Raw genomic sequence first — 27,582 nt, forward strand, 5'->3', positions numbered from 1 at the left:
AATGACCATATGTATAAAAAGTAATTAAAATGGTACAAGAAAATGAAGGGCCCAAGATTGAGCTGTGTAATTTAAAAGCAAGTATTTTCCAGCAAGGTAAGGAAATTACCAGCTTGACTAATGTCAGGGTTCACCCCCTTCCACCCTGTGGTTGGGGTCGTCCCACAGGTCTTAGCCCCTCGGTACCGGACGCCACTGCTCGCCCTTGGGCTCCCCCAGTCAACTAAGGGCTGGCCTTATACACCCCTAGCGAGTGGGGAGGTTCAAGCTTCTTGTAACTCACTCAAACCTGCCTGTCCTGACACTGGAACACTTTCTTCTTCTTTATCTGGTCTACTCAGGTCGCCAGCTGGGTGTTTATGCTCGTGTCCCAGCAACACGTCAGTGGTCTTAATGGTTATCTTGATCAAGGATGCAATATCATGTGCAGTACAAGGTGTCACTAATGGTCTCATAAATATACATAAATATAACCCTAGAGAATGGAGGCTCACTTAAACTCCTCAGTGAGTTTAAAAGTTTACTGAAGAAAAACATATACTGTATACATATACAAAGGCATAAAGAAATGTCTATGTTGGAATCATCCGCTGGCGGCAGCATTTCTCCATGACACGTCTCTGGCAACACGGTCAGCTGACTGGATCCACTCCTCCCGCGCGGGCACACACCTCGCGCCTCTGGCAACACGATCAGCTGACAGCTCTAGCTTTCAGACGTCATGATTTCCCACGCCTCTAGCAAGGCGATCAGCTGGACGTTTCAGAGTACGTTGGTGGCTCCTTGCACACCAACTACCCTTCCAGGATCACTAACATCACCACGTTAATGCTCACCCACATCAACTCATGTCTAAATGAGTTTTTGGCTCTTAGCCTAACGTCCCGTCACTTAGACAATAAAATGAGAAGAAATGTTCACAACATATAAAATACTCTAACTTGCCTAGCTCAAAAGGGGTAAGGGAGGGACAATTATCTACCTTAATTCACTCCAACTACGAAGCTGACTCGTCCTTTGTTGAGGGATGTTGAGGTTCCTGGTTCTGGCTTCTGGTCTCCTGATGAACAGTTCCCACACACACACAGGTTCCTCCGCCGCCTTCGTGGTAACGCATCCTCGCTGTGCTCACATCCAACAGGTACTGCCTTCTTCTTCCTATGCTCTGGGTTACTGGAGACAGGTACCTCCGTTGTCGTCCTCACTCTCACTGGCACTGTCGACTCCTCACAGTCCAGCACAGCTTCCCCTCGCCTTAACTGCCAGTAGATTTGGGCCCGGCCCTAGCTTCTCGCTTGATGTGCAAGACGTGGTCCTCTAGTGGGCGTCCCAGATGTCACCAGCCCAACGTTCCTTCTACTGCAGACTCTTGATATGGCTCTTGGCTCTTCAATCCGGTCCGTCCTTGCCTCCGGGCACTTCACGGAAGTTGGATGGCTTCCCAGACTGTCTGCAGAATCAAAGCGGAGCTTAAATCTATTGGTAAGGGCTCTCTAGGTCTGGAGCTCGCTTGAGCGCGTCCTCCCTCTCTGACGGCTCGTGACGTACTGTCTTCCCACCCCAGGCGCCAGCTGCCTCGCGCCCCTCCGCCTCATGACGTCACACCGCACGAGGGCTCTCGTCATTGGTCACTTCCAGCACGTGACCTCACCTGGCCAATCAGGTGCCGGGAAGCGTCAGGACGCCTTGGCGGGAAACAGGATGGCTTGTCACCGTCCTGTGCTTCAAAAGGCGTAAGCCCCTCGCATCATCAAACTTAGCTGGCCACTTTACAGCCAGCTTAATCACGCTCCACGCTTTCCCACACATGAGAATGTTCCCTGAACATTAAAGAACACCTAGGCTGCGGAGATACTACTCTTCTAAGCTGGTAAGGAAGAAATATAGGGGTGGACACCGTCACACTAACAAGGTAAGGATGAGTAGGTACACTTCAAGGAACTAGTGAAAAATAATAAGGTGTGGAAAGTGAAGAGTAGTGAATTTGAAGAAATGATCAAGAAAATACGTGTATGGTGAACAACTCAAAGGAATCCTACAGGCTAACATGGCAGTAGGCAAGGATATACAGTGGAACCTCTTTTTTTCGATTGCCCCGTTTTTTATTTTTTCTATTCTCAAGCTCAATTTCTTCAAAAAATTTGACTGGGGTACTCGAGGTTTGCCTCAGTTTTCGAGTTTGTTGATGCACGTGGCTTCTATTGTTTCATCATGGCTTCTATTGATTTTTTCACTATTTGAAATGTCACTGGTCATGATGGGGTGAACAAAGTATTATAATAATATAATACTGATGATAATAATACTTTATTCATAAAAATATACAAACAAAGAACATAAGACAGAGGTAAATTTGAAGATACACAGGGGTTGCACATTAAATGAAGCCACTACTATGCAAAGCATTTTGGGCAAAACTTAGAATAATTCAGATGAAAATTATTTCTAGGCATAATGGGGTAAATACTTAATACTAACTGAGAGGTGGAGCCTGGTGAGCAGTAGCTGTATATGGCTCAGTTATACCACAGGCTCAAGGGAGCAACAATACGACCAGCTCAGAAAAGTCATTTTACTCATGTCTTACTTTTAAGTTGTTTGCTCTTTTTGTCTTTGTTTTTGTGTGCCTAAATTGACCTAACTCATTTACTGTAACCCAGAAACTAGTTGTTGCAAGATTACGAGGAGAGCGGGAAAATGTCACACTCAAGCATAAGCAGAAGAAGCTTCACCAAGGTGACAGCAAGGAAGACATTGACTTACTGTGTGATGAGCAAATGGTACAGGACGCACAAGATCATGAAGACAAGAGCCATGCACTGGATGGTTGTTCACGACGGTCCTGTAAGAGTCCTTCAGATGTGTTGGGTGCAGTGGTATCCACACCACCATACTCGGATTATAATGAAGAAGGACATGGTGCCAGCTTAGATGATTGTTTTGAAGAACCTGCAATGTGTGGGTATGTTGTTCTTATTAATTGTAATCAATATTTTATTTTAACTACAGTACTGCTGCAGAAAGAATGATCTGTCTTTTATTTTGATGTTTGTATCACTATTAACTGTTCTTCAATTACTTTCTTTTTCTGTGGGGTGTCCTGTTGGCTCCCTGAAGCTAGCTTACTGATTAAGTACCATACTACGTGTGTCATCCGTCACAGAGTTCTTGTATACCTAATGGGGATCATGAGCTAGAATCTGACCCCCTCAGAGATGCGAAGGGAGCGATGGCACGCGAATACTTTACATTTAAAGTTGATCATTTCTGCCATCATCATGGAAGGAACCCAGAAAGGTTGGTGTATCAAAATATACCACTGCATGGTTTATTACTAGCCACAAAACCACAATATCAAAGGAATGCCCCTCAAAATAAAATAAACAACCAAAGCTTTGTCCAACTAACCCCTCGCTCGGTGGGGGGAGAGGGAGCCTCAGTTCTTGACTGATGTGTGCCAATTGTCGGTGTTGCTCTGGCTCTGTGTTCCCGATTTCTTTGGTGTTTTTGCTCTTGCGGCGGTGTTTATATACGGACGTGTGCATGAACCAGGAGTTTCCATGTCCTAGAGCTGCATGTGTTCAGGGTTCTCTTCCCTGTGCACTCTGTATGGACTGCCCTTGCACTGTCAAGGTTATCTTCTCTAGGGTGTTAGGAGTAACACTCCAGTCAGGGGGGGGGGGCTTCCTCGCTTGTGGTGGTCCTCGTCCTTGGGGCAAGCCAGGGGTCTTGGGCTTTCTGTCTTGCCCTGGGTAATGAAATGTTTTCTTGGAGGAGCCCCTTCAGCTCCCCGGAGCTTATCCAGGCTGATATGGAACTATTAGACTTTGGCATCAGTCAGTGTGAATGGAGTTCTTAGGCCTACCAGGGACCACGAGCCAGAATCTGGCCCCTTCAGAGAGGCACAAGGAGCAATGGCCTATAGAAATGCACATGTGATTTGGAGCATTCTATGTCTGCCATTGACTGGGTCAGGCACCCAGAAAGGTAAGCATCCCAAAACAAACCCCTATTCTGGTTGAAACTACTACTAAAAGTCAAACGATTGGAAAGAACTCCCCAAAGAAAAACAAGTAAACAAGCATGACGTTATCACGTTGCCGCGCCCTCGTCTGTGCTGTTTTCCCCTCCCCTCCTAGGGAGGGGGAAGGGGGAGTCCCAGACCCCCCTCATGCCGGCTACCCACACCTCCAGTTCTCGGCTGATATGATTAAGGCTTGGTCGTGTGACTCCAGCTCTTGTTTCTTGTCTCAGTGCTGTGCCTTATACAGCTAAAACACCCTCTCACTGCGACTGTCTGTGCCTAACTGACTGATATACTCTTTTTAATATTGAGGTATTTAATAGATGCATTAAACTGCATCTGCCAATCTTTTGACCATTTCAAAATCCTATTTAGATCAACTTGAAGTGATCTATCTTGAGATGATTTCAGGGCTTTTTAGTGTCCCCGCGGCCCGGTCCTTGACCAGGCCTCCACCCCCCAGGAAGCAGCCCGTGACAGCTGACTAACACCAGGTACCTATTTACTGCTAGGTAACAGGGGCATAGGGTGAAAGAAACTTTGCCCATTGTTTCTTGCCGGCGCCTGGGATCGAACCCAGGACCACAGGATCACAAGTCCAGCGTGCTGTCCGCTCTGCCAACCGGCTCCCCGGTGATAGTGTGTCTTTTTCCGTATTAATTTCCCTACCTTACCGATTTTTGTATCATCAGCAAATTTGCAAATGCTACGCAAACCTAAAACTAAATCATTTACTGTATATATATTGTCAAAACCGTAATGTTCGTAATAAGGCAAATAGGACACTGGAATTCATTAATCGAAGCGTTAGTAACAAGAAACATAGTGTTGTTTTTCAGCTATATCTTGCTAAGGTTAGGCCCCATTTAGATTATGTAGTTCAGTTTTGGTCGCCGTACTATAGAATGGATATAAATTCACTTGAACGTGTCCAGCGTAGGATGACAAAGTTAATTCCCCAAATTAGAAATCTTTCATATGAAGAAAGATTAAACAAAGCTTAAATTGCATTCGCTGGAAAGGCGAAGAGTTAGGGGTGACATGATAGAGGTTTACAAGTGGATGAATGGACATAACAAAAGGGATATTAATAGGGTATTAAAAGTATCAACACAAAACAGAACACAAAACAATAGGTATAAATTGGATAAGTTTAGATTTAGGAAAGACTTGGGTAAATACTGGTTCGGTGACAGGGTTGTTGATTTGTGGAACCAATTACCGTGTACCGTGGTGGAGGTGGGGTCCCTCGATTGTTTCAAGCGTGGGTTGGACATGTATATGAGTGGGATTTGGTGGTTATAAATAGGAGCTGCCTCGTATGGGCCAATAGGCTTTCTGCAGTTACCTTTGTTCTTATGTTCTTATGTTTAGTGCTGTCTTCAGGGTGGTGTGTGAGCTGGGAGTAATCTTCACTGGTACTCGGGTTGCATGCACTTAGGGTTCCCTTCCCTAAGTGCCCTGTAAGTACTGCCCTTGGGGCTTGGGGTTATCTTCTTCAAATAACCTTGGGGTCTACCTCTGTTGATCTTTTGCTGCCTAGTAATTGACCACCCTGAGTGTGCTTACCTGCTTGATGGGGTTCTGGGAGTTCTTCTACTCCCCAAGCCCGGCCCGAGGCCAGGCTTGACTTGTGAGAGTTTGGTCCACCAGGCTGTTGCTTGGAGCAGCCCGCAGGCCCACATACCCACCACAGCCCGCTGGCCCACATACCCACCACAGCCCGGCTGATCCGGAACTTCTCTTAGAATACAGTCCAGTTTTCTCTTGAAGATGCTCACGGTTGTTCCAGCAATATTTCTTATAGTCGCTGGGAGGACGTTGAACAACCGCGAACCTCTGATGTTTATACAGTGTTCTCTGATTGTGCCTATGGCACCTCTGCTCTTCACTGGATCACTCTTGCATTTTCTTCCATATCGATCACTCCAGTATGTTGTTATTTTACTGTGTAGATTTGGGACCTAGCCCTCCAGTATTTTCCATGTGTATATTATTTGGTATCTCTCTCATCTCCTTTCTAGAGAGTTCATTTGGAGAGCTTTGAGACGATCCCAGTAATTTAGGTGTTTTATCTCGTCTATGCGTGCCGTATATGTTCTCTGTATTCCCTCTATTTCAGCAATCTCTCCTGCTCTGAAGGGGGAAGTGAGTACTGAGCAGTATTCGAGACGTGACAACACAAGTGACTTGAAGAGTACAACCATTGTGGTGGGATCCCTGGATTTGAAAGTTCTCGTAATCCATCCGATCATTTTTCTAGCTTATGCAATATTTGCTTGGTTATGTTCCCTAAACGTTAGATCGTCGGACATCATTATTCCCAAATCCTTGACATGCTGTTTTTCTACTATGGGAAGATTCGATTGTGTTTTGTACCCTGTATTATGTTTCAGATCCTCATTTTTGCTGTACCTGATTACCTGAAATTTATCACTGTTAAACATCATGTTATTTTCTGCTGTCCAATCGAAAACTTTGTTGACATCTGCTTGTAATTTTTCAATGTCTTCAGCAGAGGTAATTTTCATGCTGATTTTTGTGTAATCTGCGAAGGATGACACGAAGCTGTGACTAGTATTTTTGTCTATATCAGATATGAGAATAAGGAAAAGCAGTGGTGCAAGGACTGTACCTTGAGGTACAGAGCTTTTAACATCGCTTGGACTCGATGGTGCTAGGGGGGGTTTCTTCCTCCCTTGTTTACCTTAGGGTAAGGGGTAATTTGCATTGAATGCTTGGAGTGCTTTCTCTCATACCTGCATGCTTGAGTGGCGCGAGGCGTTGACGGTGGTCCAGGTTTACCCGGGGATGAATTCGAGCACCTCAATGCTTGCTTGTTCACTCCTGTCCTTCCGCAGGATGCTGGCGTGGTTCAGCTTCACGTGCAGGTTCCTTCCCTTTCGGCTGCACTAGTGGCTGAGGACTTGCACGCTTATAAGAACATAAGAACAGAGGTAACTGCAGAAGGCCTATTGGCCCATGCAAGGCAGCTCCTATTTATAACCAACCAATCCCACTCATATACATGTCCAACCCACGTTTGAAACAATCGAGAACCCCACCTCCACCACGGTACACGGTAATTGGTTCCACAAATCAACAACCCTGTTACCGAACCAGTATTTACCCAAGTCTTTCCTAAATCTAAACTTATCCAATTTATACCCATTGTTTCATGTTCTGTCTTGTGTTGATACTTTTAATACCCTATTAATATCCCCTATTTATGTCCATTCATCCACTTACAAGGATACACTAAAAACATTCAAACATTAATAAAAATAATACCTCTAAGTTCTTAGAATAATATTCACAGACATTTAAAACTTAGAAATTGACCAGACCACACACTAGAAATTGAAGAGACGACGACGTTTCGGTCCGTCCTGGACCATTCTCAAGTCGATTGTTGACTTGACTTCGACTTGAGAATGGTCCAGGACGGACCGAAACGTCGTCGTCTCTTCAATTTCTATTGTGTGGTCTGGTCAACATACTTCAGCCACGTTATTGTGACTCATCGCCTGCATTAGAAATTGACATTTTTTCCGTCTGTTCCCAGTCCCGAAACGGGACTGTATGGACCTGCGGTGCATTCTGGACTTGTCCCGTCTGAATCCTTGGGTCTTTTGCCCCTGTTTTTGGATGACTACTCTGTCCCAGGTCCGGCTTCTGTTGGAGCCAGGTGCTTGGATGATAACACTGGGCCTCTGGGATGTGTATTGGCACATCCTGATTCATCCGGTGTTTAGAGATTGGCTCGGGGTGGGGCGTCTCGGTTACCGCTTTCGTTGTCTCCCTTTCGGCTTGAACCTGGCAGCTCACGTATTAACATGCCTTACCCAGGTCATGGTGGCCCATCTGCGTCGCTTAGGTCTTCGGGTGCTGTTCTACTTCAACGACAAGCTGGTCTGGGCTTCCTGCCAGTACGCGTGTCTGCTCGCCAGGGGTTTGGTTCTTTCCCAGCTCGGGTTCCTGGTGAACTGGCAGAAGTCCCATCTGGTTATCTCTCAGGTACGGACTTGGCTGGTTCTTGTGTGGGACTCTTGGACCGCTTCCTTGTCTCTCTCTCCGGAGTCACTACTTCGGCTGTGTTCCCGACTTTGCTTGTTTCTGGGGGACTCCCGGGGTCACTCAGCAGTTGCCTGAGGGTTTGTGCAGGAGCCTGAACTTTGCCGTGATGGTCTACCGCCGGGTCGGGTTTGGCTTCGTTGGCTGTTCTGGTTCCTTCAGGGACGTTCCTTCTGCCTCTATTGCGACTGCTGGGTTTGGCCTCCAGGAGCCCTGTGCCAGTTGCTGCATCGCCGGCTTCCTCTTCGGGTTTTTCTGGGTCCAGTGCCTTGGCGCCTACCCGAGCCTTCGGTTGATGTGTCATCTCTTGGCTGGGGCTTTGTGACTAGTGCTCAACAGGCTGGCCAGGGGCGGTGGGGGTCCGTCCTTCCGTCAGGCCCACAGCACGGTGCGGGAGTTTGTGGCAGTATGGATGTCACTTCGGAGGGCTCGGGGTCGCTTGCGGATTGACGATCAGGCTGAATTTGGACTGCTCACTGGTGGTTCATTGCCTTATCCGCGGTGGTTCGATGTGGTCCTTGGCTTTTTGGGGCTGGTTGCTTCGGGTGACTCATCTGCTGAGTTATCTGGGTTTGGCTTTCCTGGCCGTTCATGTTCAAAAGTGTCCAATGTCCTGGCGGACTGACTGTTTCAGTTCATTCCCCTGTCCTCAAAAAGGACAGTCAACGCCGACTCATTCATTTGGCTCTGCCGGACATACGGGCTCCTGGAGGTGGACCTCTTGATGTTGGCGTTGTCGAGGCATCTCCTGGTATATGTGGCACCCTTCCCTGACTGCGAGGTCGGCAGGGTCGATGCTTTTCGGCAGGACTGGTCAAGGTGGGTACCTTGTACCTCTCTTCCCCCAGGTTCCACTGTTACTCCAGGCCCTGGCTCGCTTGGAGACTTACAATGGGAGAGAGTATTCCTCTTGACTCCTTGGTGGCCGGCCCAGTCTTGGTTTTGGGTGCTGCTTGCTCTGTGTCCGAAACCCAGGGGTTTTCCCGCAGCTCCGCCTCTTTCAGATGATCGGTCCGGTCCGTTACGTGGCTGGTTCGATCTTCTGGAGTCTTCGCGTCTGGTATTTTTTACTCGGGTCTATCACCACTTTGTATGGTGATCAGGTGGCTTTGTTATAGTGTCCCACCCGCGTGCTTCGTCTTGGCGGCAATATGAAGTTTCCTGGCGGTCCTTCCGTTTCTCTTTGTCTCTTCATAGGTGTACTTCGCTTTCTGTTTAGGTGGTCTTGTCCTTTATCTCGTGGGTGTTTCAGGACCGTCATCTTATGCTGAATACCGTCGCCTCTTATCGTGAGGCACTGGCGAAGCTGCAGCTTGCTTTCGGCATTGAAGTTACTTCTGCGCTGTTTTGCAAGCTGTCTCGGGCGTTGTTTCACCTCCGGCCGGCTCATGCGCCGCCTGAGCGATCCTGGTCGTTGGACAGGATGCTCTCTTATCTCTCTTCCTCTCGGTTTGTAGTGCCCCCTTTGGTTCAGAATTGTCTCTCCAAGGCTCTTTTCCTTTTGGCATTGGCCTCTGGGGATCGGGTCCGGAAGCTTCATGCTCTCCTCCGGCGCAGGGATTTCTGCTCTTTTGGCTCTGGTGATAGGTTTATTCATTTGCAGCCATCTCCTTCTTTTGTGGCAAAGAATGAGATGGCTGCTTTCCAGAGGGGTCCTTGGGTTGTTCCTGGGCCTAGTTGGGCCTGTGTCGCTTTGGGTCGGCGGTTGCAGCCAGTTGTCTCAACTTTGCGTTAAGGGGCGAGTGCCGACTGTCTCCCGGGTAAGTCCCTCTTGTTTTCGTCTTTTGGTAAGTAGCTCTGGGGAGCCGAAGGGGCCACAGTGTGCCCCTCTTGGCTGGAGGGACACACTGTGGCTGGCGCTGCCAGCTCTTCAGCTAGCATTTAGATACACCAATGTTTCGCCTGGGCTGCATGCATGCTGCAATGAGGTCTAGGTTTTTTTCTGCTTCACTTGTAGTTTGCTGGTGCTTTGTTTGCTTGCTTTTGCGAGGGAGTTCTACTTTTCACCTTATTAGGTTAGCCTCGGGTGTGTGCGGTAGAACTCCTTTGCTATCCCCTGGGTTTTCCAGCAATTCCTTGTGGTCTGGTCACTTGCACCGACAGGGTCACCGACATAGCCTAGGGTGTGTGACATAGCCCCAGTGCTTGGGCTTCCTGTAAGGCACATACCCTGCAGGCCTGGAAAACCCCAACGGACTTGGTTGTACATGGGGTACCTCTTTCAAGCCCGTTCCCGCCTTGTGTGACTTTGGAGTTGTTCGTCACCTGTGCCTCAGGGTGACTTTCATTCGGTCTGCCTCTACCATGCTGCTTGTTGAGTTGGTGACACCTATGACCCTAAATCATGAGGTACTTGTTCCTATCATGCACTCCTCAACACCCTTTCTGCTGGCGGAAAGTCCCAGTCTTTTTGCTTTTCCGCCCCAGTCTTTTTGACATTTGGACTTGGTTGGGCCTTGTGTGGGATTCACAGACTGCATCCCTTTCTCATCCTCCCGTGGCCTTGCTCCGACCGCAGTCCTGCTGTTGGCTGTTTTTGTGAGGAACCCAGGTCACTCGACGGTTGCTCGAGCAACTGTGCGGGCGCCTGAACTTTGTTCCTCTGGTTTATCCTCTGAGTAGGGTTTGGCTTCGAAGGCTGTTCTGTTTTTTTTTGGACAGCCTCTTTCGCCATTCTCGTGATCGCTGGGTTCGTACCCCGGTGTCCATATGTCGGTTGCTGCAGTGCCGGTTCCTCTTCGGAGTTTTCTGGGTTTGGTGCCTTGGCGTCTTTCTCCTCTCTTGCTCAATGTTTGTGGTCGCCTCGTCTGTCAGTTAGGGCATTGTGATCAGTGCTCACCAGTCCGGCCAGGGATGTTGGCGGCTGTCCATGTGTTAGGCTCATGGCACAATGCGGGAATTTGTAGCTGTATAGCTGGTGCTGCAGAGGATTTGGGCTCCCTAGGGGCTAAGTGATCAGGCTCCATTCGGACTGCTTCCCCATGGTTCATTGTCTCTGCCGGAGGTGAGGGGGGGGAGGTGTCACTTTGGTCTGTGGCTCTTCGGACCTCGTCAATTTGGGTAACTCTTCTGCTGAGTTCTCGGGGTTTAGCTCTTTTTGCCATTTACATTCAGGATGTCCCATGTCCTGGCAGTCCTGGCAGTTACTTCATTCCTCTTTCCATGGAGTGGACAGTCTGCACCTTTTCCTTCCTTCCTTTGGCTTTGCAGGACATACAGCCGCCTGGAGGTAGACCTCTTCGCGTTGGCATGGTCTCGGTGTCTCCCATTATACGTGGTGCATTCCCCGATTGCGGGGCACTTGCGATAGACGCTTTTCAGCAGCATGGGTTGAGGTGGGGGGGTGGGGGGGGTTCCCTGTTCCCTGTTCCCTGTTCCTCTTCCTCCCCGGTCCAGCTGTTACTCCGGGTTCTGTCTTGGCTGGAATCCTATCGGGAGAAGGTTCCTTCTCCTGGCCCCATGGTAGCCAGTCCAGCCTTGGTTTCAGGCGCTGCTTGCTCGGTGTCCGAGCCTGGGCATTTATCTGTGGCTCCCCCTTTTTCAGCAGGTCGGGCCAGTGGGGGACCTCGCTGGTTCGACTTCCTCCTTCACAATATGTGTCTGGTATTTCTGACAGTGTATGGTGATCAGGTGGCTTCTTTGATGATGTCCCACCTGCAGTCTTCTTCTCAGCGACAGTACAAAGTTTCTTGGCAGGCTTTCTGCTATTTTCTTTCTATTTTTGTGGTTTCATCGGTGTTGGACAGGGTTGTCTTATTATTTCTCTTTTGGCCTTTCCTGGATCAGCATCTCATGCTGAGTACTGTCGCTTCTTATCGTGCGGCGTTGGCGGAGCTGCTGCGGCTTGCGATCAGGGTGGATGTCACTTCCGATCAGGGTGGTTGTCACTTCCGCCCCATTCAACAAACTGTCGCGTTGTTTTTTTACCTCTGGCCTGTTCATGTGCTACCTGAGCCTTCTTGGGCTCTGTATTGAGTTCTTTCCTTTTGTAACGACCGCTTCCCTCTGTAAAAACCGCGGCCTCTATTGTAATAACCCAATAACCCAATGTTCCCCAGTATTAATCCTGTTATCTTGTTATCTCTCGTGATCGTAATATACGCTCTCTGTTGCACATCTCTGTCTCTTCACTCAATACCCCAGCTTAACACTGTTACAGTCCAGTATGACCCCTCACTGGACTGCCACGTATGTAAGAGGAATATTAAATGAGGAAGATACACCAAGGACAAGGGTTATTAGTTAAAAGAAACAATAACAAAACACATTTACACTGCCACCACCTTCCTGACCAACCATACCTGAATGTGTCGATCACCGATCCCCCAGGAAGGCAAGGAATCAGTAACCATGGGACTCCGGGTAATATGAATTCCAGTAATAACTTTTGGAAAATTAGTTTGTGTAATTTACGTTACTAATTTAAAACCAAGGGCAACTTTAGTATCGATTAATTGTTAGGAGAACCTGGGGCTTCCAATACAACACCTAAAAATGACAAAGTAGCAAAATATATCAAAGGGGAGTTAAGTGAATACCACTGGACAAGCTATACAATTTATTTTATGAAACATGTAAATTAAGACAATTTGAACACATCACCTATTCTATTTTCCCTAGAGGCACAATGGATATTTACCGAGGACACGAAAACTCAAGTGCTACTATACCTTAAATACCCGCACTACGGCCACGGTGTTGATGGCTGCCCTCAGCCCCGAGGATACGGGCTTGCGGCCCTGTTCCTAATACACTCCCAAGACACACTAATGAAATTTAGTTTTTCCAACCTATTGCTGGGAAGGATACTCCTCCCACCATCTACTACAGCCCCAGGGCTCCACCCATTATTTTGGCCCTGGCCAACCATTTAACACGTAGGCCTGAGGTCTGGCTCTCTAGGGCCAATAAGGACTTGGCCCTTATCTCAGGCCAATCACCTTCACTGATCTGTCGTGGAAAGCTACATGAATTCCTGAAGATTGAGTCAGCTCTCTCCAGCTAAAGAGAAGGGGGACAAGGCGCGTCTATGGAGCCCAGGCACCTGCGAGCAATGTTTACAAAACTGATAATTTATGTTCAAGCCTGTCTCCTCTAAGATAGGAGTAGGGACATTTGACTCTGCCTGGTATGGGGAAGGCCGCTGCTGAGAGGGACAGAGAGGGATGAGAGGGGGTGGAGAGGGAAATATCTGAGTGGGGAAGTTGAGTGGGAGAAGCCAAGGTATCCACGACCACCCTACCCTCAGGTCAACCTCTTGACCCTGACAAATGGGCGACAGGGGGGGGGGGGGGGGAAGAGGAGGAGACGAATGACGGCCAAGGGGATGGGAGAAGGAAGGAGGGGAGAGGGAGAAGGAAAGGAGGGGAGAAGGAGAAGGAAAGGAGGGGAGAAGGGGAGGGAAAAGAGGGGAGAAGGGAGAACCAATGATCTGAGCCCCAGATCATTACAACTCCCCCTCCTCGGAAATTAAGAAATTTGTGTGTAAAGCAAGTTACACACACTTTTCTTATCCAGAAATCCTGCCCTACCCTAACCATTAACTCCAAAAGCAACATTTTTAACCCAACACTATTTTCAACCAATGCCTCAAAACAAAAGAAATTATCTAATCCTAACTAATTCCATACAATACTCCAACAACAATAATGGCACACCCAAAAGGTGTGCCCCAGCATGTATTTATACCTATCAACACAACAGTAATAATACATGAAACATAAGGACAGAGACCGTCCTTATAATCCTGACTGTCCAACTTGGATGCAGCCACGTACCCTTCCAACTACCTGGAAGACAAAACATCCTATACCTGTCTTGATATAGTAACAAATAACTGGAGCAATCCCAACCTAACAATTACTAACTAGCTAAAATCAGCTGATAGCCTTCAGCTATCCCAGTATTCCACCCGGAATAAAGATCAAACACATCACACAAAACATTAAATAAAAAAAATCAATGTCATTAAAAAAATTTAACAAAATTATAAAATTATATCAACATGGAAGAACACTACCTCTCAGGGACCTAGTGTTCCACTCCACACCTGTGGCAACTGTCCACCACAGCGCATCCCAATCTTAAAATCTAAAGAAAATACACAAAAACATTTTTATTATTAAAAAAAATTCAATGTCCACAGACATGTCCCTTAACGAACAACAACACTCTGGATATAAGTTCCTCCAACTCCTAATATCCCAGAGTTCATATTCAAGTCCACAACCACAGCGGGTGAACACATTTGTCAGACTGTGTCCCACACCCTTATTGTTCAGTAAACCACAAAAAAAAATTAAAAAAAAAATATATGTATAACTATCAGTGTCTAGGATCTAGAAAAATCTAGATAAAGTTTCCCACTGATCAACGTTTCTAGAGATCCTACTAGATGGTTCTCAAACCAGTTCACTCATACAACTTATCTAGAGACAGGATCATTTTCTAATGTTCACTTTCTAGATTTATTTCTCTATTTCACTAGTTCTAGTTTTCAACATTTAATACTGTTCCAGAGAACTTTCCGAAGGTGTATAGGTGCTTACTATCAGATGGAAAATTAAAAGTTGAACTGTTCCGAGTTACCACAGTTTACTATATTAATAGCGTTTATTTTCATATGAAAACTTTTCTATAAATATTTTCTCTCGTTCGTTCCTGTTGACATTTCGTTGCTGTAGATTCCGGCGACTACCTCATGCTGCTTGAAGATCCTGGTCGTCTGGAAGTTCCATTTCCGGCCTCGGCCAACTACGGACAGTACAGGGGGTCTCGTACTACCCGCACCTGACTTGAGTGACAGCTGACAACTGGCGGCGGTCAGCTTAGGTGGACTCCGCTAACAGGAACCCGGGTTCACCTCTTCTTATCGCTCCCCAAACAGTCTTGATGGATTGTTGTTAACCATGGCTGCCACAGTAGAGCACAACTTCGTCGTGTCACGATGTCTCGCGTTGGTAGTGAGGTTCGAGTGGCGTTGAAGAGGATGGCATGGTGACAGGACAGGTGGGCCCTGCCTCAGCTCCTGGGCGACGTCATCTACCGGCGTTTACTTGTCATCCCGGTACTACTGGGCCGGTACACCTTCCGTGCAACCCCTCGTGTAGCTGAACTTGGGCCGAGGTACAGGATTGTACCTCATCTGGCGATTCCGCAAGCACTCTGTAGGGGTAGTGCTGTTCGTACCTGAGACCACCGCGTTGCATCTTGGTTTCCACAGACGACGCAACCACAGGTTTTGATAAGAGCTGACAAGTCCTTGCAATTAGCGTTCTTCTTCGTAGACCACTCGTCTTCCACTTCCGGTTTTCCCGCAGTCTTGACTACGCGGCTGGTGGGCTTGGTTGGTGACCTTGAGACAGCTTGCCCACGGTTGTGATAGTGACTGGACTCTGCTCCGTGAAGACAGCATGGCTGGACTGGGACAACCTCGTTAGTGACGTGAGGTGTCGGCCGGGTGACTGTACGCCAGTCACCCCTTCCGGATAACCAATTGACGAGTTACCGGGTACAAAGGGGGAGGACTTTATGTAACGTGCCTCAGACCCCGATCTTATCAGCCAGGTGGGTCATCCCCAGACCTGCTGATCTCGATCCTTGGTTCACGTGTGACTGGGAGGCTGGAACTGGTGTACCATCAGACCTGAGAAAGACAGACAACAACAAATGGCGGAAGCATGGATATTACTCTGAGGTATAGGAAGTTGGAAACCCCAGAGCAAGGCAAGTATGCTACCTGAGCCATGCACATCAGTAAATACACACCAGTGCCTCTACAGGATAATTATTATGAAATTACTAAACCTGACTAGGGGAGATCATTACCAATTTACTGTACAGCTCGCGACCTTGTTACCATAGGGTGACAAGATTGAACTTGACTACTGATGAGATCTGACAGGAGGTCATCCTCATCCTCTGACTCAGCACTTGGATCATTAGACAGGTCAGGAATTAGACTTGCTGAAGGCAGCTCTAGTTCCTCCCTCGCGTGATAAGGTTTTAATTTATTAATGTGAATCGTTCTCTCAACTTGGTCTTCAAAAATACCTTTAATAACAAAATTAACCGGACCCTTTCTTTCAATTACCCGGTAAGGGCCCCGCCATCTAGGTGCAAGTTTCCTACTCTGATTGGCAGGAGCCGCCTCATTAACTCTCAACACAAGACTCCCGACTTTCAACTCAAGAGGTCGTACCTTCTTGTCATAATGCTGAGCATAGCGGTCTCGTGCTGTCTTGGAAGCCTTAGCTGCAATTCTCCATGCATTTTTCATCTTATTTAAAACTTCTGATGGGTAATCTTCCCCATATACAATATTATGTCTGTTAAGCAGACCTGACGGGAAATTACATGAATGCCCTGTGAACAGCAAAAGGGGTTGGGTGTTAATGGACTGATGGATGGCAGTGTTCAGAGCTAGCTGGACATAGGGGAGTTGTTCGTCCCACGAATTTGCATCATGCTCTGCAAGAATTGCAAGCATATCTTTAACTGACCGGTTCGTCCGTTCTGTCATGCCGTTAGCCTGAGGGTGATAAGCCGTCGTGAATGCTGAAGTGGTTTCTACAATTTTACATACTTCTCTAAAAATATTCCCATTAAATTCCTGACCTCGGTCAGAAACTAACACTTTAGGGGGACCGAATACAGTGACGAACCTATCTAAGAACGCCTTTGCAACAGTTCGTGAATCCTTCTGAGGCAATGCAATCAGTGTGGTGTACCTGGACAGGTGGTCTACCAACACCAATACGTAACGGTTTCCTGAATGACTGTGATGCAGATCAATCAGATCAGCCCCCACCCGATCTAAAGGTTCCAAAATTTCTGGGAATTCTTGCAATGGAGCTTGTACCTTAAGGGTACCTTTCCTCCTTTGACAGTGACCACAGGACTTGACGAAGTTAATGACCTCTGTTAACATACCGGGGAAGAAAAAGAGTGACTTGGCTTTCATGTGAGTTTTAAAAATCCCCGGATGACCTGCAATCTTAGACGAATGTGCGAGTTTCAACGCCGACTTCTTCAACACCTCTGGGATAACCAACTGAAAAACTGCACGATCCTGCTGTCCCTTTACATAAAATAAGACCCCATCCTTCATTTCAAAATCATGAATTGCCAAATTACGTTTCTTCGACGGATATTTTCCTCCCTCCAAAAGTTCAATAATTTCCTTCCACCTTGGTTCGTTCATCTGGAATTCTCGCATTTTCTCACTGGAAATATTTTCAATATTAAGATTGACGTTAATCGTAGCAATGTTTCTACTCAAAGTGTCTGGTACAACATGTGATGGACCAGGCTTGTAAAGTATTTGGAATGAGTGAGCAGCTAGTTCATGAGACCAACGTGACATGCGAGGGCACTTTGTTCTTTTCTTAAAAATATGAGTCAACGCCCTGTGATCCGTATAAATGACAAAGTGACGTTGGAAAAGATACGGTTCAAAGTACCTGACACTTTCTACCACAGCCAAAGCTTCCCTATCCGTTGCAGAATAGCGGACCTCCGGACCCTTAACCTTCCTGCTGAAATATGCAACTGGGTGAGGAAGATTGTCATTATCACGTTGCATTAAGCACCCACCAATAGCTATGCCACTGGCGTCAGTGTGTACTTCCCACTCCTTATCAAAATCAGGTACTGCCAAGACTGGGGTGGTAATGAGTTGACTTTTTAATTTTGCATAAGCGTTATCATGCTCTGGTTTCCAAACGAATTTAACATTTTTCTTAGTGAGCTCAGTTAACGGTGCTGTTGTACTTGCAAAACCCTCAATGTGGCGACGGAAATATCCGGCTGCCCCCAGAAACCTTCGAACATCCTTTGCTGTCTTAGGTGTAGGCATGTCAGCAATGGCACGACAGGAGTCGGGGTCAGGTCGGATACCGTCTGTGCTCACCTGGAATCCCAGAAACTTGAATTTCTGAGATGCCAGAGTGCACTTACTCACGTTTAGTTTGAACCCCGCCTTATCTAACAATGCCAACGTCTCAGTCAAATCTCGTAAGTGCTCATCAAACGTCCTGGAGTAGATAACCACATCATCCAGGTACGCTAACGAGTGCCTCCCCAAGACTGGACTGAGGATATAATTAATTGCCCTCTGAAATGATGAAGGCGCTGTCTTTAACCCGAAAGGCATCCGCTTGAATTGATAAGTATGAACCCCATCAGAGAAGGCGGTCTTTTCTCGATCTTTCTCAGCAACTGGGATGGCCCAATACGCAGATTTCGCATCCAGAGTGGAAAAGTATTTGGCTGCCCCAAACTGATCTATTATTTCTTGTATCCGTGGCAAAGGATACACATCACCTTTAGTAATTTCGTTTATCTTTCGGTAGTCAACACAAAACCTATAACTACCATCCGGTTTACGTACCAACACCACTGGCGACAACCATGGTGATGTACTAGGCTCTATCACATCCTGTCTCAACATCCTCTGACACTCATCCCTAATTACTTCCTTCGCCCGTTCCGGAAGCCTCCATTGACGGGTGTAAATAGGAGGATGGTCACCTGTAGGAATAACATGCTCGATCCTATCCAGAAGCCCGATCTGATCGTCTTCTGTTGCAAACAGTCTAGGGAATTTACGTAAAATCCCTCTCAAAAGTTTCCTATCTGACTGTTGCACATGTTGCAAATCCAGAGCCGAGATTAACTTATCAACTTCTTGAATATTACTACTTTTTCCTGTCTCGGTCTTGTATTTCCCCTGTGTACTACTTTGTGTAACATTAAGTGCACTACATTGTGCTATGGTGGCTGGCATCTCCTCCTGGCTTTGATACTGAAAAATTCCTGTATTTTCTACAATTGTAGCCTGAGACACCCTATCACCTGCCCTGAAACGATAGGTTTTGTGCGAGAGATTGACAACTGGAATAAGGGCACCTTTATCAAGCACTGTGATCAAATGATGAGGGATCAACAACCTGTCACATCTCCCAGCCACCTGAAGAGTGGTACCTGGTGTAATGTGACGTCCCACTGATACTTTAATGAATTTAACTGAATGTGGTGGGCAACATTGTTTCACCAAGGCATGTAACCCACATGATTTCTTCTCTGTGTCTGGAAGAGACTTAAACAACAACTTAGGGTAGTGACAGTTGTACTTCTGTTTCTTACTAATGGAAGCAATTACTGGTGGATGATCTACCATTTTAATGGGATAAACTACCTGGCCCAACTTCAATCTGCACTTCCTTGCTCCCTCTTGAGCCGACAAAGAAAAGTTAACTCGTCCCAGAAAATCCATTCCCAACAAAATCTGACCAGGGAATGCAAGATTTTCGACAATCGTGCAATTGTGTGGGTAAGCTTCTTCCTTACCTACTTCAAAATTGAGAGTGGCCTGGCCCAAGATATTAATATGTTGACCATTCACTGCTGTTAAATGCTTCCCACAACGCTTAAGGCGTGTCTCTTTAAGTGTGCTGAAGGCTGACTTTTTAATGAGAGTTGCTTGACTTCCGGTGTCCACAAAAACTGTCAATCTCACACCTTCAACCGTCATCTCAAACGTAGGTCTGCCAGCCAACGTGCTGACCTGTTCTGGGTCACCCTTGACCCGTGTGCTCGTGCACACATACCTGTAATGGCCTCGGCCATGACACTTCCAACAAATTTCATCACCAATTTTACGTGTCCCAGAAACCCGCTGGCTACATTCCCCAGCAACTTCTGTAGAGGCGACACTAGGAATGGGGGTAGGGGGGGAAGAGCGGTGGAGGGGAGGTGAGGAGCAAGGTGTAGGATTAATGGAGGGGGTAGGGTGGGTAACAGGAAGGGTTGGGGGGAGGGGTTGGGGGGATAAGAGGGAGGGCGAGGGCAGGCCGGGGATGGGGTGTGGAGGGGGGTTGTAAACAGGGGGTTGTAAGGGTGGGAGTTGCGAGGGAAATGTAGTTTTCCACAATTCCAATAACGCGTCGACAAGGGGTTGGGTAGTATTTGGCTGGGGTTGATATGGGACTGCCAGGGATTGGGGTGGGCATGGGTTGGCCTGCAGGTAAGGTTGGGGAATAGGGTTGTAGGTAGGGGGGATTTGAGGTTGGGGGTTGTAGGCAGGGAGGGGTGCTTGGGTAAGGATGGGGTATTGGGGAGGGTGCGTCTGAATACATTGTCCATTCATTGATAAAAACCATTTTCACCCCAAGACGTAACTTCAAGACCCGTCGTCGGATCAGGGTGAACTTTTAACACACGATTCGGTTTCATCCATAACTTCTAGCAAACCACAAAATGTTTCCTAACCTCAATCCTTGGTAAAAATGTTCCGTGTGACCAAACCGGAAGTACCATATATCGCCACCCTTCCTAATCGATTTCTCGAGTCCCAGTGAGGACCGTCGCCCGTTGACAAGGCGATGACAGCTGTCGGCGTCAGAGTCTCGCTGACTACGCTACACCAATGAATGAATTTCTTTAGTCATATTATCCTCTTCTCTCATTCGTAAAATTTATATGCGGACAGATGGAAATACGAAGCCGGCATCGACTACTAATCATCACTTGTGAAACAAACACTGTATACGATGTTGAACCAACTATATATGCGCCTTATAAACCACACAAAAAGGTGACGTTAATTATTAATTGATCGAACTACTAGAATAAACTAGAAAAAAAGTGTAATTAATTTCCACTATATTTATTTGACACTCGAAGATGACTAGTAACGCAAATATAAAAAGAATTATAGTACGACTTTCTTGTCTGTAAATGCAAATCCAATATAAATCTTAGAAAAATGATAATTCCCGAATTCTTTAACAAAATATACTGAAATTATACAAGTAATATTTACGTGAAACGGACTACACTGAATTTACTGTAAATAATTTAGTTTCCACTCTGTTTTTATTTATCGAAAATAATCAGTCTAGTTTACCAGCTCACAATAAATACAACATTTTACGTTAACTGAATTTCCTAAATTTTTCTTGAAAATCTTAGGCACACTAGGAATGAACGACGGTAACGTTAATTTAACACTGGCGCGATGTTTATATCCCAACAATTATTTTTAATTCCGTAACGCCCGACGCTAACAACGGCGCTCGGATATAATTATAAGTATTATTAGTTAAACCAAATTAATGTTAAATTAATTATTTACGTTACTGTAAGAACTCGATGTTTACATAGCATACACTTAGTCACCGCCGGTCGCGTTGTACAATACTGAGAAATATACACTGATACCTGCGACGCTCACAGCTACAGAGTCGCGCTCAACCTTAAGTAAAAATTAGTAATTAATTTCCCAAAATTATAATTTAAATACTGGCGCGTAGTTGACTTGTTACTTTAACGGAGTATAACACTCGCTAACCACTTAGACACGTTGATAAGTATACAAAAATTAAAGGCGCGCTCACTGTCACGAAGACGAATCCTCAGAAAGTAGTCTCCGCACTAATTCTTAATTAACTAAGTATTTCTTTTCTCAAAATTATAAATTAAATACCGACGTGTAGTTCGCTTATCACTTGAACTAAATATACTACTCGCGAGACACTTAGACACTTGGTTGAGCGCAAACAATTACTGAGCGCTGTCACACTGGGCGCTGAGTAAAACCGCTAGAAAATTCAGAGTCCTAACGCTAATTCGCTTAAATGACCAAAATTCGACTTTTGGTCTCTCAAAGTTCGCACTCGGATCACTTTAATCGCACACTTGAATTAACACTGACGACCCGATGATCGTATGGCCCGGCACAAAACTAGAATTTATTCCGAAATTGAGATTTTCCAAGCGACTTTGAAAAATGTCATCACAAAAATTTTCCACGATTTCACTGATTTCAGTTCTTTCACTGACTTCACTTTATACACCGCACTTCACTTGAACACAGTAAACCACTCACCTTTTAGTAATTCCCTCAAAGAATTAATACTGCACAATACGAAAACAAAAATTCCAGACCTAAACATATAAAACAAATTCTTAGAAAAAATAATAACACTTATATACGAGAATTACGTAAACAAGGGGAAACACTTAACTAACGAAGGGATACTTAACCTGAAAAGGAACTTAATATACAGGGAACTTAATTTAGTACTTAAGGAAATCTCGATTTAACCTATAACCGTCCCGTCCCGGCCCGCCCTGTCGCTTCTCCAAGCCTAGGTAACCACAACCACCTAGATGCCGACAGTACCAAATAATCCTGTCCTTCGCGGTCAACGGTTAGACTAGATAGCGGAACAACCGACGGATCTAACTGTCCGACACCACCGTAATTCCGTTGCTAGAGAATCTACTACACCATCCCTCAGTGACTCTTGGTACCTTCATGGCTGTACCGTAAAAATCTAGCGATTGGGTCGCCTACCACGCCCTCGGGGATAATAATTAGCGTCCTAATATTTCCCCGCCCCGACAATTCGACACCTAGAATTGTTGCTGCGAAAACCACCACGCAGCACCCTTGTCCGTAGTTGCAGAGGGTCGAGAAAAATAATACCCTTTCCAACTACCCAAGGCGGCCTCCACACTTAACTGTCTGATTAGCGCATACGCTTACTGTATATAATTAAACTTCCCAGCCCGCACGACCCTAGAATCGCCTACTCTATGCGAATCGCACCACATAGGATTACCGTCGACTCTATCTCATGGGCCCCGGCTGCACCCTCACCACATAACATAACCGAACGGACAGGCGCGTGAGGCTTCAATAATCGTCAAGAAATTATTGAAACACCGCTGCTACCATTGTAACGACCGCTTCCCTCTGTAAAAACCGCGGCCTCTATTGTAATAACCCAATAACCCAATGTTCCCCAGTATTAATCCTGTTATCTTGTTATCTCTCGTGATCGTAATATACGCTCTCTGTTGCACATCTCTGTCTCTTCACTCAATACCCCAGCTTAACACTGTTACAGTCCAGTATGACCCCTCACTGGACTGCCACGTATGTAAGAGGAATATTAAATGAGGAAGATACACCAAGGACAAGGGTTATTAGTTAAAAGAAACAATAACAAAACACATTTACACTGCCACCACCTTCCTGACCAACCATACCTGAATGTGTCGATCACCGATCCCCCAGGAAGGCAAGGAATCAGTAACCATGGGACTCCGGGTAATATGAATTCCAGTAATAACTTTTGGAAAATTAGTTTGTGTAATTTACGTTACTAATTTAAAACCAAGGGCAACTTTAGTATCGATTAATTGTTAGGAGAACCTGGGGCTTCCAATACAACACCTAAAAATGACAAAGTAGCAAAATATATCAAAGGGGAGTTAAGTGAATACCACTGGACAAGCTATACAATTTATTTTATGAAACATGTAAATTAAGACAATTTGAACACATCACCTATTCTATTTTCCCTAGAGGCACAATGGATATTTACCGAGGACACGAAAACTCAAGTGCTACTATACCTTAAATACCCGCACTACGGCCACGGTGTTGATGGCTGCCCTCAGCCCCGAGGATACGGGCTTGCGGCCCTGTTCCTAATACACTCCCAAGACACACTAATGAAATTTAGTTTTTCCAACCTATTGCTGGGAAGGATACTCCTCCCACCATCTACTACAGCCCCAGGGCTCCACCCATTATTTTGGCCCTGGCCAACCATTTAACACGTAGGCCTGAGGTCTGGCTCTCTAGGGCCAATAAGGACTTGGCCCTTATCTCAGGCCAATCACCTTCACTGATCTGTCGTGGAAAGCTACATGAATTCCTGAAGATTGAGTCAGCTCTCTCCAGCTAAAGAGAAGGGGGACAAGGCGCGTCTATGGAGCCCAGGCACCTGCGAGCAATGTTTACAAAACTAATAATTTATGTTCAAGCCTGTCTCCTCTAAGATAGGAGTAGGGACATTTGACTCTGCCTGGTATGGGGAAGGCCGCTGCTGAGAGGGACAGAGAGGGATGAGAGGGGGTGGAGAGGGAAATATCTGAGTGGGGAAGTTGAGTGGGAGAAGCCAAGGTATCCACGACCACCCTACCCTCAGGTCAACCTCTTGACCCTGACAAATGGGCGACAGGGGGGGGGGGGAAGAGGAGGAGACGAATGACGGCCAAGGGGATGGGAGAAGGAAGGAGGGGAGAGGGAGAAGGAAAGGAGGGGAGAAGGAGAAGGAAAGGAGGGGAGAAGGGGAGGGAAAAGAGGGGAGAAGGGAGAACCAATGATCTGAGCCCCAGATCATTACACTTTCTGTCTTCTCCTTGGTTTGTTTTGGCCTTTTCGGTTCATGATTGCTTCTGGAGAACTTTATTGGCTTTGGCTTCTCGGGGTTGGGTTGGGGAGCTTCATGCTCTTCTCCGGTGCCTGGGGTTTTGTTTGTTTGATTGTGGTGGTCATTTTGTTCTTTTGCAGCTGACTCCTCCTTTTCTGGCGATGAATGAGCAGGCAGGTTTCTGGAGGAATCCATTGGTTGTGGGTGCTTGGTTGGTTAGACCGGTTAGTTTGTGCATCACATGCTGTGTCCAGTGGCGGCTTTATGCCGCTACCTGCGGGCCACTGGTTCTGTGTTAGTGGATGCGCTCTGGGTTGCTCCGGTTTTCCCAGTTTCCTGTTCCAGGGCTCGTGAACTCACCTAGTTGTACTCACCTAGTTGTGCTTGTGGGGGTTGAGCTCTGGCTCTTTGGTCCTGCCTCTTAACTGTCAATCAACTGGTATGCAGATTCCTGAGCTTACTGGGCTTTATCATATCTACATTTGAAATTGTGTATGGAGTCAGCCTCCACCACATAACTTCCTAATTCATTCCATCTGCTAACTACTCTGGCACTGAAAAAGACACACTCGTGTAATTACCTAAGTGTAATTACCTAAGTGTAGTTACAGGATGAGAGCTACGCTCGTGGTGTCCCGTCTTCCCAGCACTCTTTGTCATATACCGCTTTGAAACTACTGACGGTCTTGGCCTCCACCACCTTCTCACTTAACTTGTTCCAACCGTCTACCACTCTATTTGCGAAGGTGAATTTTCTTATATTTCTTCGGCATCTGTGTTTAGCTAGTTTAAATCTATGACCTCTTGTTCTTGAAATTCCAGGTCTCAGGAAGTCTTCCCTGTCGATTTTATCAATTCCTGTTACTATTTTGTATGTAGTGATCATATCACCTCTTTTTCTTCTGTCTTCTAGTTTTGGCATATTTAATGCTTCTAACCTCTCCTCGTAGCTCTTGCCCTTCAGTTCTGGGAGCCACTTAGTAGCATGTCTTTGCACCTTTTCCAGTTTTTTGATGTGCTGCTTAAGATATGGGCACCACACAACAGCTGCATATTCTAGCTTTGGCCTAACAAAAGTCATGAACAATTTCTTTAGTATATCGCCATCCATGTATTTAAATGCAATTCTGAAGTTAGAAAGCATAGCATAGGCTCCTTGCACAATATTCTTTATGTGGTCCTCAGGTGATAGTTTTCTATCTAGAACCACTCCTAGATCTCTTTCTTTATCAGAATTCTTTAAAGATTTCTCACATAATATATAGGTTGTGTGGGGTCTATGTTCTCCTATTCCACATTCCATAACATGACATTTATTAACATTAAATTCCATTTGCCAAGTGGTGCTCCATATACTTATTTTGTCCAGGTCTTCTTGAAGGGCATGACAGTCATCTAAATTTCTTATCCTTCCTATTATCTTAGCATCATCAGCAAACATGTTCATATAATTCTGTATACCAACTGGTAGATCATTTATGTACACAATAAACATCACTGGTGCAAGAACTGAACCCTGTGGTACTCCACTTGTGACATTTCTCCATTCAGATACATTGCCTCTGATTACTGCCCTCATTTTTCTATCAGTCAGAAAATTTTTCATCCATGATAGAAGCTTACCTGTCACCCCTCCAATATTTTCCAGTTTCCAGAACAACCTCTTATGTGGAACTCTGTCGAAAGCCTTTTTTAGGTCCAGATAGATGCAGTCAACCCAACCATCTCTTTCCTGTAATATCTCTGTGGCTCGATCATAGAAACTGAGTAAATTCGATACACAGGATCTTCCAGATCGAAAACCATACTGTCTGTCTGATATTATATCATTTCTCTCTAGGTGTTCTACCCATTTAGTTTTGATTAGTTTTTCCAATACTTTCACTATTACACTTGTCAATGATACAGGTCTATAATTGAGGGGGTCTTCCCTGCTGCCACTTTTGTAGATTGGAACTATGTTAGCCTGTTTCCACCCGTCTGCTACGATTCCTGTACACAGGGATGCCTGAAAGATCAGGTGAAGTGGAATGCTGAGCTCAGATGCACATTCTCTCAGAACCCATGGTGAAACGCCATCTGGGCCAGCTGCTTTGTTCTTACCGAGCTCCTTGAGCATTTTTTCCACTTCGTCTCTAGACACCTCTATGTGCTCTATGTTGTTCTCTGGAATTCTTATTGTATCTGGTTCCCTAAAGATTTCATTTTGTACAAACACACTTTGGAACTTTTCGTTTAGTGTTTCACACATTTCCTTTTCATCTTCCGTGAATCTATTTCCCATTTTCAACCTCTGAATATTATCCTTTACCTGCAATTTGTTGTTTATGAATTTATAGAATAGACCTGGTTCTGTTTTACATTTGTCCGCAATCCCTTTTTCAAAATTTCTTTCTGCCTCTCTCCTCACTGCCGTGTAGTTGTTTCTCGCATCTTTGTATCGCTGGTATGTTTGGGGGTTCGGCCTCTTCCTGTATTGATTCCATTTTTGTGTCTTTCGGTCTCTAGCCCTCTCGCAATTTCTATTGAACCAATCCTGTTTCCTAGTTCTGCATCTCTGTTTTGGTATAAATTTTTTTGTGCCTTTATCATATATTTCACAAAACTTGCCATACATCTCATTCACTTCCTTGCCTAGCATCAAGTCTGTCCAATTATACTCACTAAAAAAATTTCTAAGGTCACCATAATGTCCTCTCCTGAAGTCTGGTTTTTCAACTGCTTCAACCTCCTTATTTTCTTCCAGCTTATAACGCATTGCATACTTTATTCCCAAAAAGACATGGTCACTTTTACCCAAGGGAGGAAGGTACTGAATGTCAAATATCTCTTCCTCCTTCCTGGTAAATATCAAATCTAGCATGGAGGGAACGTCCCCTTCCCTCATCCTCGTAGCTTGTTTAACATGTTGATACAAGAATGTTTCCAGGATGAGGTCTACAAATTTACAGGTCCAAAAATCTTCTGTTTTAGCTTCATATGCTTCCCAGTCTATGGATTTCAAGTTGAAGTCACCGACTATCAACAGTCGTGATCTATCGTTATCCGCTCTCGCTATAATCTCTCTCATTATTGTTATAAGACCTTCACGTTTACTATCTAGCTCCTCCTTTGACCATGTGCTGCTTGGTGGTGGACTATATGCATTTATCATCATTAGTTTATCATCCTCATAGCAGATCTCTAGTGCTATTATGTCAACTTCTTGTGGATTGGCAGTCATTATTTCCTTCACCTTTAGGTGTTCTTTTACCA

General features: G+C 45.8%; 1 protein-coding gene across 1 annotated transcript in view; it reads left to right on the forward strand.

Annotated features, from left to right (window-relative positions):
* The window catches only part of LOC123745437 (uncharacterized), a 350,652-nt gene that overhangs the window by 88,019 nt on the left and 235,051 nt on the right, over positions 1-27,582 (forward strand). The window contains exon 4 of the mRNA XM_069300596.1: positions 2,661-2,962. Within this exon, the coding sequence (XP_069156697.1) occupies positions 2,661-2,962 (302 nt within the window). The remainder of the gene's footprint in view (positions 1-2,660; positions 2,963-27,582) is intronic.

This window comes from Procambarus clarkii, chromosome 44, assembly GCF_040958095.1.
Source record: "Procambarus clarkii isolate CNS0578487 chromosome 44, FALCON_Pclarkii_2.0, whole genome shotgun sequence".
Taxonomy (NCBI): Eukaryota; Metazoa; Arthropoda; class Malacostraca; order Decapoda; family Cambaridae; genus Procambarus; species Procambarus clarkii.